The sequence below is a fragment of the Acomys minous genome (assembly GCF_964271855.1).
Source record: "Acomys minous genome assembly, chromosome: 8".
In the NCBI taxonomy this organism is placed as follows: Eukaryota; Metazoa; Chordata; class Mammalia; order Rodentia; family Muridae; genus Acomys; species Acomys minous.
The window spans coordinates 6,893,824-6,906,340 of NC_140489.1; the positions used below are offsets into that span (position 1 = coordinate 6,893,824).

Genomic DNA, 12,517 nt, shown 5'->3' on the forward strand with positions numbered 1-12,517 from the left:
CCTGCTCCACTGTGCTGCAGCAGCCACAGCCCACACTCATTATTAAACCCAGCCTAATTGCGGGGCAAAAGGAGCTGACTCCTGATCCCTCCTCCCAGCTAGGCAAGCTCATGAAAAGGGGAGCCGAGGTCCTTCCACTTAGCTCAGGAGGCCGCCTGACCCCAGTGAATCCCAATAGCCCCACAGCCACCAACCACCCCCCCACTGGCCCCCAGGAACACAAGGACAGGACTTACTAGTTGGGAATATAAACCTGCTTTAACTTGCTCTCTGCTTCAGCTGCTTTCAAACGTTTCTTAAAACAAAACAGAGGGTTCGGGAGGTCACCAGGCTGCCAGGGCAGCGGGGGACCACAGGGAGGACAACACCACTGTTTCTCCAGCACTGGCTCCCTTGGGAAGAACTTGAGAAAATTTGCATGGCCCTCGCTGGCCACCCTGGGGCCAAGAAGTGGGGATACCAGGCTGGCCAGGTTCAGGAACGTCCCTTCCTCCCAGTCTGTGAGTCCTCTAGTGACCCTGGCTCCTTCCTCTTTGCCGCAGGGCTTAAGGGGAGGTCTTTGGGAAGGTATGAACAAATGTAATGCTGCTATATGGGGCTGTGGAGAAGGACGGGAACAGGCACGGTATGGAAGGGTGGGATGGCCCACCTGCTGGACGTATCTGTCGGTGGTCTTCCACATGTAGTAATACTCAATGATGCTGGTGAGCGATTTCCATGGGAGCTGGGGTGAGAAGGAAATATCAGTGGCAGGAACAGGAGTACTGCCCAAATAGGCTAGGGAGTAGGGTACCACAGGCAGGGCAGTACTGGGGCATCAATGTTGCTCCCCCACTAACGGTACAACAACAAGCCCCTCACCCTCGACTCAGTGGTAAACACAGCAAGCCCATAGAAAGTGTGTGGTTGACTTTCCCCTGAAAACCCAAGCTAAAACAATGATCATTATGCCTAAGTCTGGGCCCTGAAGTAGATGACAAGACTAGATTGGCAGAACGTGTGGTCTTTCTTGCCCTTCTGCCTTCCACCATGAGCCAACGTAGCACAAAGGCTCTTGCCGAAAGCAGACCCTCGACCCTGGACTTCCCAGCTTCCAGACGAATGACTGATGAATTTGTTGTGAAGTGCCCGTTCTCAGGCGTTAGGATGAGAGGCCCCGCTCACCATCCACAGCTCCGTGCACTGCCCCTTGCTTGGAAGCTCTGGGACTACCTGCCACACATTTGTGTCCTCTCCTCAGTATTTAGCTTCAGTGTTGAGTGCCTGAGGTGACTCTTCTCTTTCAGCACACAGCGGTGTCTGGAGCTACAAGCCCTCTAACCCTGTCCCTTTCCCAGTGCCCCAGGCCACAAGCCAAGTGACTCAACTTTAGTCTTCTCACCTCAAGCCAGTGTTTAAAATGGCACTTTTAATTTCAAAGGGCTTATTAGGGTTGTTTGTTTGTTTGTTTTTGGCAGTGGTAGGGATCAAGCCCAGGGTTTCCCACTTGCAAGGCACATGCTAAGCTACACACCAAAGCTATGACTTCAGTCTTTAAAGTCTAGCATGATGGTTATAAGATGTCACATGTAAAGTTTGTTTCTTTAGGTTTATCAGCTTTATCTGATAATTTCCTGCACGCAGACCCATGACTGTATTTCATGGCATGGAGCTGTGCAAAGGCTGAGTGCTTGTAGAGCTGTTTCTGTACCTGGTTCACTCAATGCCCTGCCAGTCAGCCTTGCTCCCTACCAGGCGGCTCTACAGCCCTTTCTTCTGAGTCTCTGACACACTCAGTTTACCTGCTGAGCTGGTCTAGAATATGCAGCTGTTCCAGGGCTGTTGACCACTGGACTGACCAAATCCAGCCTTCCCTCAGAGCTATCAGCTCTGCTCTCTGCTGCGTTCCTCCTAGCCCATTCTTCTGACTCTACTTTTTGTCTAAAAGGGCTTAGCTCCCTTTATTTACTTTTTAAGACCAGATACACACTGGGCTGTCTAGAAGAAACTGTGCGTGCTGTGGGCCCTGGCAGTGACCTGCACCTGGATCTCCCGGGGCGGTTCCTTCAGGCCTTCTGTCTTTGCCTACACCAGCACCCAGCATGCTCCTGGCTCTGCCTCCCTGTTTTGGGCTTGCTACTGAGTTGGGTTGTTTGTAGCAGTTTCTCACTGCCTCAAACTCCTAAGCCTGCAGTCTCAGTGCTGCGGTTACAGGCAGGTCCACCATGCGCAGTCTCACTATCGCTCTGCTGCTGCTGCTGCTGCTGCTGCTGCTGCTGCTGCTGCTGCTGCTGCAATAGACTGCACAGTCCGCTCAGCAGCTCCTGGCTCCTGTAACCCACCTCCTCAAGGCTCTTGTGAAGGTGGCCCAGCTGCCTCACATCTTACAGATGTGCTCCTTCAGAGTGCCTGCAGGCCTTCAGTTAAGTTTAACACTATTCTGTCTTTTGGGGAGTTGGGAAGGTGTCGGGGGGCTCTGAGTGCTCAGGCCCTCTCACATTAAAGACCCTAAGACTTGCTGGAACTGCATGCAGGAGGGAGATTCAGCTTAGTTATGAACAAAACAAAAACAAGTTCAGGCTGATAAGTCTTGAGGACATTTCCAGGGGAACCTCCTCCACAGTCGTGTCCTGGCTCCACAGTGAACTTCTTCCCACTCCTGGACTGAGAGGGCAGAGGCCTCGCCATAATAAGCACACACACCCTGGATGAGGTGGGGCCTGGCTAGACAGCCCCCAACCACCTAAGCACTCACAAAATCCTGCTGAATGTCTGTGAAGTCTTTCCCGTATTTTTCCAATGCTTCTTCAAAAAGGTTGGCTTCTGACGCTGACCACTCCTCCATCTCATCCCTGCAGAGCACTGGCCCGCCCTGCGGCACGAGGGCCGAGATGGCTTTGGAGATGTCATAGATGTTCTTGTGCAGGGTGTCCATGGCATGGAACTGCAAAACAGCAGGGCTCCCCTGGGTCCAGGCTGTCCCCAGGCCCTAAGGAGTATCTTCCTGCACCTGTGAAGTGACCCCCCCCCCACTCCTTGAGGTCTCAAGGTGACAATCTAGTAGCTGCCAGGGCCCCAAGATGGAACCCCTCCCTAACCCCTTAGCACCAGGGAGGCTGGAGTCCTCAGCTGCCTTGCTAGGATCTTCTGTGCCTAGGTGGGTGCTGGGCCCCAGAAGAAAGTATGGGAGGTGGCAGTGGCCCACTCACCAGGGTGATGTCTCGGGAGGCTGCTGCGGCACTCATGTGCAGGCTAGGCTGCCGCACGGAGCTGCTGCAATCCAGGGCCCGTGCAAAGGTGCCCACAGAGCTAGGGAGAAGGAGAATCACTAACCACCAGAGCTGACCTAGAAGGATGGCCTCTACCAGGCAAGTCAGTGAGGGGCAGGACCAGGTGGCACACCCAGAGATGGGCTGCGCTCTAGAGGAGCCTGGGTAGAGGGTGCATAAGCATCTTAGTAGCATGTGAGTCCTCATGTACGTAAATGAACCAGGGGGCAAGGAACATACAAAATGGGCCTCGATACTGGTTGAGAGAATTCTGTGTGCATGTGTGTGGCTGGTGAACTCTAAGCCTCACTGTCTGTGCAAATGTAGCCTGGCCCCCTCCACGGCCACGCTGGGATTTGCCTGGACTTCAACTGCTCTGTAGGCTCAGCACAAACTGGGGCTATACCTCTGTCACTCAGTGTCGAGCCACCCACTCAGACAGCCAGCTCTCTAGCGAGGTCCTAGCCAAGTGCTGGGAGAAGCACCTGCCTATAACGCACACAGCCCCAGTACAGCTCACAGTGGGAGGCACGCAGTGAGGATACAGGGCCCAGTAACACTTGCCACAGTATCCCAGGGACATTTGTAGGCCTGAAAGGCTGCATTCATACTTAGGGAAACAAGGCTTCGGAAACAAGGGAAAGACCATGGACTCCATGTTGGATGTACAAAGTAAGGCTCTTTGTCCCCAAGACCCATGACAGTACCCCAGGAAACAACCTGCTGGCCTCTGTCTACCGGACTCACCGGGCCACCACGAGGAACTGGTCAATCTGCTTATCCACAAGAGGATTGTGGGCTTCCCACACCTTGGTCTCCAGTTTGGACTGATCTCGGCCATCCTCCTCACCTATGGGGCAGAAGTGTGGTTTAGTGAGAACAGCAAATGCTGTGAACAAGACTCCAGTGGAACCAGAGTCCGTTTTCTCCCCAGGCCCCACGGCACCATTTCTCCCCAGGTGATGGGAGGTGCTTGCTTGGAGGGGAGGCCGGCACACACACCCAACACTAGAGCTGGAGTGACTGAAGAAGGGAGGTGAGGTGCTCTGCCCTGGGAGTTAAGGGACACGCCCTGATGAAATAACCATATACTCAAGAGATTCTACAGCAGCACTAGGAATCCTGAGGAGAACTGTCCCATGAGCCAGGCCAGGCCTGACTCCAAGGAAATGGCCGGAGGACAAATGCCACAGCATCCATTGTCTGACTCTCCAGGCAAGGGCTACATTCATAATTTAATGACAGTATCAAGCTTCAAAGTCTGCATCAGATCCAATCAAGTCCCCTTTGGCCCTTGGCATCTGTGCACCATGTGGCCATAAACAGCCTGCACTTGAGACCCAGCAGAGGACTGGGTTCCAAGTCACCGTACTGAGCAAGCGCTCTAGCAGGACTGGGTGTCTCCCTGAACCTCTTGAAGCATTACTTCCTATGGCCCCTAATTCCAGGCCGAGCAGGACAAGGCAGGTCTTAGGGTCAGCCAGCTAGAGCATGGGGCCTGAGCCATCAGGTGCTCTGGTGGTCCACAGCTGGATTCTAACAACTCCAGCCTGTGCAGCTCCAGCACAGTGGCATTTCCCCAGTGTGGTGGGTGGGTTTGTTTTGATGTGGATTGCACTTAATCCAGGGTCACAGGGTACAACCCTTGGCATTCCAAGGTCCCCCAAACCAAGAGACTATTCATAGCAAATGATTTACAACTGTCTGGAACAAGTAATGCCGGTGGATCCCAACCTACATCACTCACTTTGAAATTTCCAACACGGTGAATGAAGGCAGTATTCAATTTCATATCATTCAAAACACAAACTCTAGGGCTAGAGAGATGGTTTAGCAGTTAAGAGCATGTATTGCTCTTCCAGAAGACCCAGGTTCAATTCCCAGTACCCCTACCTACTAGCTCATAAACACCTGTAACTTTAGCTCCAGGAGATCCAACACTTCTGGTCTTTATGAGAATCCCTGCTCGCAGCGCGCGCACGCGCGCACACACACACAGCATATGTATACATGACAAAAAAATATAACACTTCTGGTCTTCACGAGCACTCCCCCGAACACACACACAGCATACACACACATGACTAAGTACAATTTTTAAGAGTGACACCATGGGGAAACCCATTGCCCTTTGTGACCAAAGGCTGCAGAGACTAGGAGGGAAAAGGCCACTGTGACTGGCTGGAGACTCCTGGGGTCTTGCTTTTTCCCACAAGCAGGCCCTACAGCTTGTAATACCAGCACCTGGGGAGGCAGAGGCAGGCAGGTCTTCGTGGATTTTAGCCTACAAAGCAAGTCCAAGACAGCCAAGGCTGCGCAGAGGCTGCACTCCCTGGGAGAGCGGTGGTGAAGACCAGGACTACAACAGAGATAAGGTGAAGGGAAGGGCAGGGCATGCAAAATGGTGCGCGCGCTTGCGCTGCACCGGGGCCAGCGCTCTACCTGAGGCTGCGCTCCGTGAGACAGCAGAACAGTAACGGCCCTGGAGCTCTCCCTTAGACCCTCAGTCCCAGCTGCGCCAGAGTTACATGGCCCTGGGGACAGAGCCTAAGTGCTCTACTGGGAGGCTACCGAGAAGGTCTTGATCATTCTGCCAGGGCTGCTAAAAGAAGGAAGCTGTGGGAGGGGCCCGCAGGCCCTGGGTGTTAGGCCAGAACTGGTGGCTCTTATCAACCAGATCTGGTAGAGATAAAGGGTCCTAAAAAACCTAACAACCTGAGTTTGATCCCTGCTACCCACCATAGCAGGATGGAGGCGATCCTTATAGGGTGTCTCCTGACCACCAAACCCTATACACAAATCAAGCAATGAATAAAGTAATCTATTATTACATTTAATAGGGAGGGAGGAGCTGGTGAGATGAATCAGTATGCGAAGGTGCTTGCTGCCAAGCCTGAGTTCAATCTCCAGAACCCACATGCTAGGGGAGAACCGACACCTACATATTGTTCTCAGACCTCCACAAGTCTTGAACTTGAATCCTGAGTCTCACATGGGGGAATGAGAAAACAGACTCCAGCAAGTTGTCTTCTGACCTCTATACACACATGCTCAGACAGACAGACAGACAGACAGCGGGCGGGCGGACGGACACACACACACACACACACACACACACACACACACACACACACAAATGTAGAACTAATGAGACTGATGTGGTGGCTTGCTACTGTAATCTTAGACTGTTCAAGGCTGAGGGAAAAGGGAGGCAAGGTCGGGGGGTTTTGCCTATATAAGTAAAATGAGACCCTGCTTCAAAAACCTGGGATGGATGCTGAGGAGATGGCGCTGCTCTCCCAGGGAACCTCTGAGTTCAACTCCCAAAACCCACAGGACAGCTCACAACCTCCTCTTCCCTTTTCTTTTTGTGTTTTGTTTTGAGACAGGGTTTTTCTGTGTAGCCTTTGCTGTCCTGGACTCGCTTTGTAGATCAGGCTGGCCTTGAACTCACAGAGATCCATCCACCTGTTCTGCCTCCCACAGTGCTGGGATTACTGGTGTGCGCAGTATACCACCTGGCCAGCTTACAACCTTCTGTAACTCCAGTCACAGGAGATTCAAGCCTTTTTCTGACCTCCATGGGCACTGCACAAATGTGGTGCACCAATATACATACAGGCAAAATATCCATATACATTAATATAAATAAAGCAATAAAATAAATAAGGAACAAAACTGGGGGGATGGCATGTGGCAGAATAAACGGTATAAAACCAAACTGATAACAGACTGCCAAAAAGAAGTCTGAGGAGCCACAGGGCTCAGCAGGCGGCTCTAGGGCTTGAGACTTGAGGCTGGATCCCAGTTCTATTGGGAAGGAGGCTCTGAGCGAGCTGCAGCCTAGGCTGCAGCTACACCTCTGGCCTCCCTACGCCATGGCCTAACCTGAATCTCACCTTCTTTCAGCAAGTCAGTGATGTCAGCCTGGTACCGGTTTCCTACACGAATCTCCCCTTTGTCAGCCAGAAGGGTCTTTTGCTGTGGGTCGTAGACTAGAGAATAGAAGAAGAAATCCTGAAAAACACCACACAAGACAGAGGTGTCAGACGAGTCTTCCAGCTGTACCCAGCAAGCAAATGCAGCTGTGAGGGAGGGGTGTGGCCGGCCTGCTCCGCCCCTGCAGCAGCAGGAGTGAAGTGAGAACTGCAAAGGATGTCATCACACTGCTGCAGAGGGTGCTTGTCTGGTTAGGAACTCAAAAGTTGATGAGCCCCGAGCTTGCCAGGGTCCCTAGGCACAACCCTCTCACAAAAGCCACTATCTTTCTGTCACAGCAAATATTTGAAATTCAATTTACGACAGCCAGGCATAGTGGTGTTTGCCTTTAATCCTAGCACTTGAGAGGCATAAGCAAGCAGAATCTGTGAGTTCGAGGCCAGCCAGTCTACACAGAGTTCCAGGACAGTCAGGGCTCCATAATGAAAACCTGTCTCAAACACTACCATCCCATGCCCAGAAGAAAAAAACATCAACTTATGAGTGCAGCAAAAACAAAACCAAAAAATCCCCAAGATACCTGGGAATAAATTGTATAGGCTACAGGCAGGCAAACACATTGAGACGCACCAAGCACAGAGCTAGACACCGTTCCAGGATGCATCTTCATGGCTGACCCACCTCTGCGCCTGGCCACCAGGCTGAAACTCACACAGCACAACCTTTCTCAACCTTTCTCTGTCTCAGGCTTTAGGCCCCACAACTCCGGTCCTAGTCCTTCCGACCAACGTGGTGTTAGCTCTGAGTTGTGGTCTTCTGGGCCCCACGCCCTGGACGCTTGGTGCTCATGGCTGCCCCTGTGCTCCCTGCTCCCAGGCCTGATGCCCAGCTCTTCCTTAACTCCTGGGCTGCTAGTCCTCACCTTCACACTCCAACCATGACTTGCAATTCCTCTCTTTTTCCCATTCTGCTTCCTGCTAGCACTGACTAGCTGCTCTTAGACACTGCATTGGGATGTTAGTCAACAACGCCTGCCTTTCTCGGGGTCCAGAACACCCAGTGGATGGTGGCGCTGACCCACACCTGTCATTGTGTTCTGATCCCATACTGCTTCTTTGAATTATAAAAAGCTTGTGGTCTGTTTTGTGCTGAGTTTCACTAGTTGGAAGGTCTGGGTGGCCTGGTCATGCCTCATCATCTGCTACTGCCTGGGATTTGGCTACTCTTCATGGTGGAGTCTCTTGTTTCTTGAGATTTTGCCTGTGAAGACTCAGGCCTAGGCAAAGTAGGATTCTCAAAGGCTGCTGGCAGTTAGGCCTGGTAGGCCACAGCTATACAGAACCCAGTAGATTAGTTCAGTGTGCCTAAGGAAGAAGTTAAAAAGCAGTCTCAGGCACAAAGGACGGCGAGGTGCCTAGCCAGCAGAAGCAGGAAGCTGCTGCCTGCATCCTTCATCACTCAGGCACTGCATGTTTCCTAAACATCTGGATGGAAACCGTATCAAAGAGCACAGCAGCCTCACCACCTCGAGGCAGCAGCTGGGAACACTGGCTGGCTGGGCCTCTGGCTCACAAATGCTTGCATCTTTTCCTTTTCTGCAGTTCTACCCTTCTCTACAGCTGTCAGCAGGGGTCCTGCCACAGTCCCCTCTGCCCAGCAGCAACCACAGCCTCTGCTCTAGGCTCCTGCACAGCCTTCATGGCTTCCTCCGAAGGCCCTGGCTGCCTGGGGAACTGAGAGTGCACATCTCATGGCTGCTCAGATTCCTAGTCACTTCTCAGCAGACCACCGTAACTGTGACTGCCCAGATTTGTGGCCCCGAAGGGCTCACGTATCAACAGCTGAACCACAACACCCGACGGCTTCTGGTACACCCGGCGTGGGGCTGCGGCTGAGAATATGGCCCTATCTAGCCCAACCTGAGTACACGGAGCCTCAGGCCACAGGGAATAAGCTGAGGCTGCAGCGCTCTAGAGGCTAGGTCCCAGGTGAGAGGCAGTGGGCAGGGGGAGGGGAGGATGCTGGTGTGAAATGGGGCACACCTGGCTCTTACCTGCCTACCCGTGTTCCTTCCCTTCACTGCCACATCTTCCAAGTAACTGGCATGCCAGCCATCTAACTTCAGAGCCTGGCCTTCCCAGCAGTGGTACCCTATACAGCCCTATACAGCATGTTCAGGGACTTTGCTTCCCCAGAAACACTAGTTTCTTGGGGTGGCATCTAGTGGGTAATACCTAACTATGTGCAGGGTGACCCTGCCCCAAGTGCAGCAATGCCCACCAAGGCCAGCAGCCATGGGGTCACTGCAGACTGTGGAGAGAGATGGTCTGTGTGGGCTTCTGCTTCCGTGTGTACAAAAGACAAGGTGACTCTCACCCCTGGAATCCTGGCTAGTGAGACTGAAGTGCTCACACTCCAACCATCTATCCCCCCAGAGTGGGTCCACACAGGGGTCACCTTGAATACCTGACATAACCAACAGGATCTAAACTTCTCTGAATCCTGGTGGCAGGGTCCCGTGGAAGGAGCTGTGGTGCGAATAATAGGATAAGCAGCGTGCCCAGGCCAGCAGACAGTAGGATGGGCCTTACCTCACGCTCCAGGTAGGACTTGAGCGACTCGGTCTCATTGAGCAGGGTGACACTGCACTTGCCCCTGGAAGAGAGAATGGTAGGTGGAGGAAAAGCAGACAGCAAGGTGCCGGGTTCGAGCTGCGAGAACTACCTGATGTGGGTGGCAGGCAGGGACTCCAGCTGCCGAGAGAGGAATAGCTCCCGATGCCGCAGCTGGTGCTTAAGTTTCTCCGGCAGGTCCACCATCTCTGGATTTTCTACCTCTTCCTCCACTTCCCCTAGAGGACAAAGAGACCCTGTCAGTAATCACCGAAGATGGAAGCTGACAGCCCTGGCCCCCAAGCTAGCTCTTCCTCGTGCAGGGTGCCAAGCACAGGAGGGCCACTTCCTTGCCTAACACATTTCTTGCCCATTCCAAGGTGGCTCAGGAGCTCTGGGCAGGGCCCCACGGATGCCCTGGAAGCCTGGAATATAGGGGCTCAACATCAGGATGGGAGGATAAGGACAGTGTTTGGACTGGCCTCAGAAGCAGCCGGAAGAGAGGCAGGAAGAACACGGGCACACTACATGTTCAGGAAGTGTCATCCGGCAGCCTGAGGCCAACAACCCCACAAAACACAGTAGATGCCCTGCACAAGCAGGTCATCCCCCTCAAAGCCTGAGCCACAGCCAAGGCTAGGCACAGGCTGACACAGGGAATCCTGGCCCTCAGCGGGCTGGCAGGGATGCAGGGATGGGCATGCAGGCAGCCCATCCAGGATACATCCACTCGTGCGTCGCCCGCCCCAGCCCAGGGACACAGACGCGAGGACACCCTCCTTGCAGAGGTCGGCTCTTACCTTCCTCGCCGGTGTCCGCCCCCGGTCCGGCTCTATAGCAGACTGACAGGGCTACATAACAGACAGACAGCGCCCAGATGGCAAGTTAGGGCCAGTGCCAGCGCTTGCTCCCTGCCCAGGGCCCGGACCGAGGAGACATGGGGGCCACAGGCCTCCCAGTGGAGGACAAACCCCACCCAGCCAAAGACAGACTGTGTCACCTGACCGCTCCAGCGTTCACACTGCCCACCCACCTACAACCCATCCCTTTTCCAACTACTGCCTGAGATCCTTGGTATGTGCAGCTTCTGTCCGCCAGTTAGGCTGCTCACACACACTGCACCAATCAGGAGCTAGTTCCTCCCTAAATGGCAAGTACAGGAGTCAGGGACCTCCAGACAAGACTGTCCAGACCTGAGCAAGAGAACTACAGGTCATCAGGTGGAGGGTGCTGACAACTGGGAGAAGCTCAATATACCAACGTCAGAGCCAACACGTCAGGAGGCTTAGCTACTGCCCGCTACCCAGTATCAACAAAATACCCCTTTGCCTAGCTCCTCAAAGTGGGGAGTGTGGAATAGTGTGCACTATGATAACCCAGGCTTGCCTAGTGTGTCCAGCAGGGGTCCCCTGCTGATACCCACAGCTCCAGTAAGCCGGCTAGACATGGCTGCCCCCTTGTGGTGACTACAGGGAGTACTGGCACTTTTGGGAGGGCAATCCCTAGCCTCTGGCACCCTTAGAACAAGGCTGGGAGGTGGATGTAGGTTTGTTTTCAGATCACTGGGTCCCACGAGCCTGGGGCAATTCCACAGAAGTTTTTCCTCCTAAACAAGAGGCAGACAGGTCTATCCAGAGCAGCTCTTGCCCAGCAGCTAGAAGCTATGCACATACAGCCTGAGATGTCATAATCACATGAGGCCCAGCCACCAACCACTCAGCTTTTGTGTATGCCCACTGAACTGTACAGTACATCCAGGGGATACAACCACACCCTCAGTGGTAGATGGACCTGTGGGCTGTACCAACGTCAGGTCCCCAGGTGCATGCCCACAACCCTGACACAGGCACTAAGTAGTTCCAGGATGCCCTCATCTCTTCTAGGCCTAAAGCAGGCCCAGACCCTATCATAGCTACATGCACAGCCTCTGGCTTGAGCTCTGCCTAGAGACCTCTCAAAGGGCCAATACTGGAGGCAGATGCACAGCCCCAACCCATACTCCAAGCCCAGAGCCCATCCCATGTTACCTCCAGTTACCTCTGCTACACCCTAACTTGCTCTGGAGGGGACTTCATAGAGGCCAGGCCACATTTCCCTATGTTGGCATCTGGAAGGGATGCCTGCTCAGGTGCACCACAAGCTTCCTCTCTAAGGGCAGTGCTTGGGCCAGACACCCTCGCGGGGCATGAACTGGGAGCTAGAGGCAGGGCCCTCCCAGAGTCTCTAGCTCCTGTGGAATTATTACCCTGGCCTCAGGGAGCTCTATGTAACCAGGAAGGAGGCAGCACCAGGGACCAGGGAACCCACCAGTCACAAGACAGGCCAAAGAGTCAGCCAGCAAACCCTGGTACCCTTGAGGCCACCTCTTGGGCTTGATGCAGAGCATAGGAGGCCTGGCCAGAGGTGCCCCATGCAGCTTTTCTGGGAGCATAGCGGTGGGGCTCTGTAGACTCCCCGGTTCTGGGTAATGCTCCTGCGGTTCTTTGCATCTTCCTACCACACACCCTTCTCCACAAAGGCAGTAGCACATCTGGACATCTAGACAGCAGTGAGGGTCTGACTACACACTGGTCCTTACAGCAGGCCACTGCCCTACAGCGGACCACCCCTCCACTGTGGTCCTTACAGCCGGCCACTGCCCTACAGCGGACCACCCCTCCACTGTGGTCCTTACAGCCGGCCACTGCCCTACAGCGGACCACCCCTCCACTGTGGTCC

The 12,517-nt window shown here is 53.8% G+C and overlaps 1 protein-coding gene across 6 annotated transcripts in view; it reads right to left on the reverse strand.

Moving 5' to 3' along the window:
* MTA1 (metastasis associated 1) overlaps positions 1–12,517 on the reverse strand; it is a 40,067-nt gene that overhangs the window by 6,282 nt on the left and 21,268 nt on the right. For 4 of the 6 annotated variants that reach the window (XM_084793306.1, XM_084793305.1, XM_084793309.1 and 1 more), the window contains exons 4-12: positions 10,600–10,650; positions 9,912–10,038; positions 9,779–9,842; positions 7,148–7,265; positions 3,996–4,098; positions 3,189–3,288; positions 2,735–2,923; positions 650–724; positions 237–295 (exon numbers count right to left, since the gene is read on the reverse strand). In XM_084793306.1, coding sequence (XP_084649432.1) covers positions 237–295; positions 650–724; positions 2,735–2,923; positions 3,189–3,288; positions 3,996–4,098; positions 7,148–7,265; positions 9,779–9,842; positions 9,912–10,038; positions 10,600–10,650 — 886 coding nt within the window. The remainder of the gene's footprint in view (positions 1–236; positions 296–649; positions 725–2,734; positions 2,924–3,188; positions 3,289–3,995; positions 4,099–7,147; positions 7,266–9,778; positions 9,843–9,911; positions 10,039–10,599; positions 10,651–12,517) is intronic. The other 2 variants (XM_084793308.1, XM_084793307.1) reach the window with 1 other exon arrangement.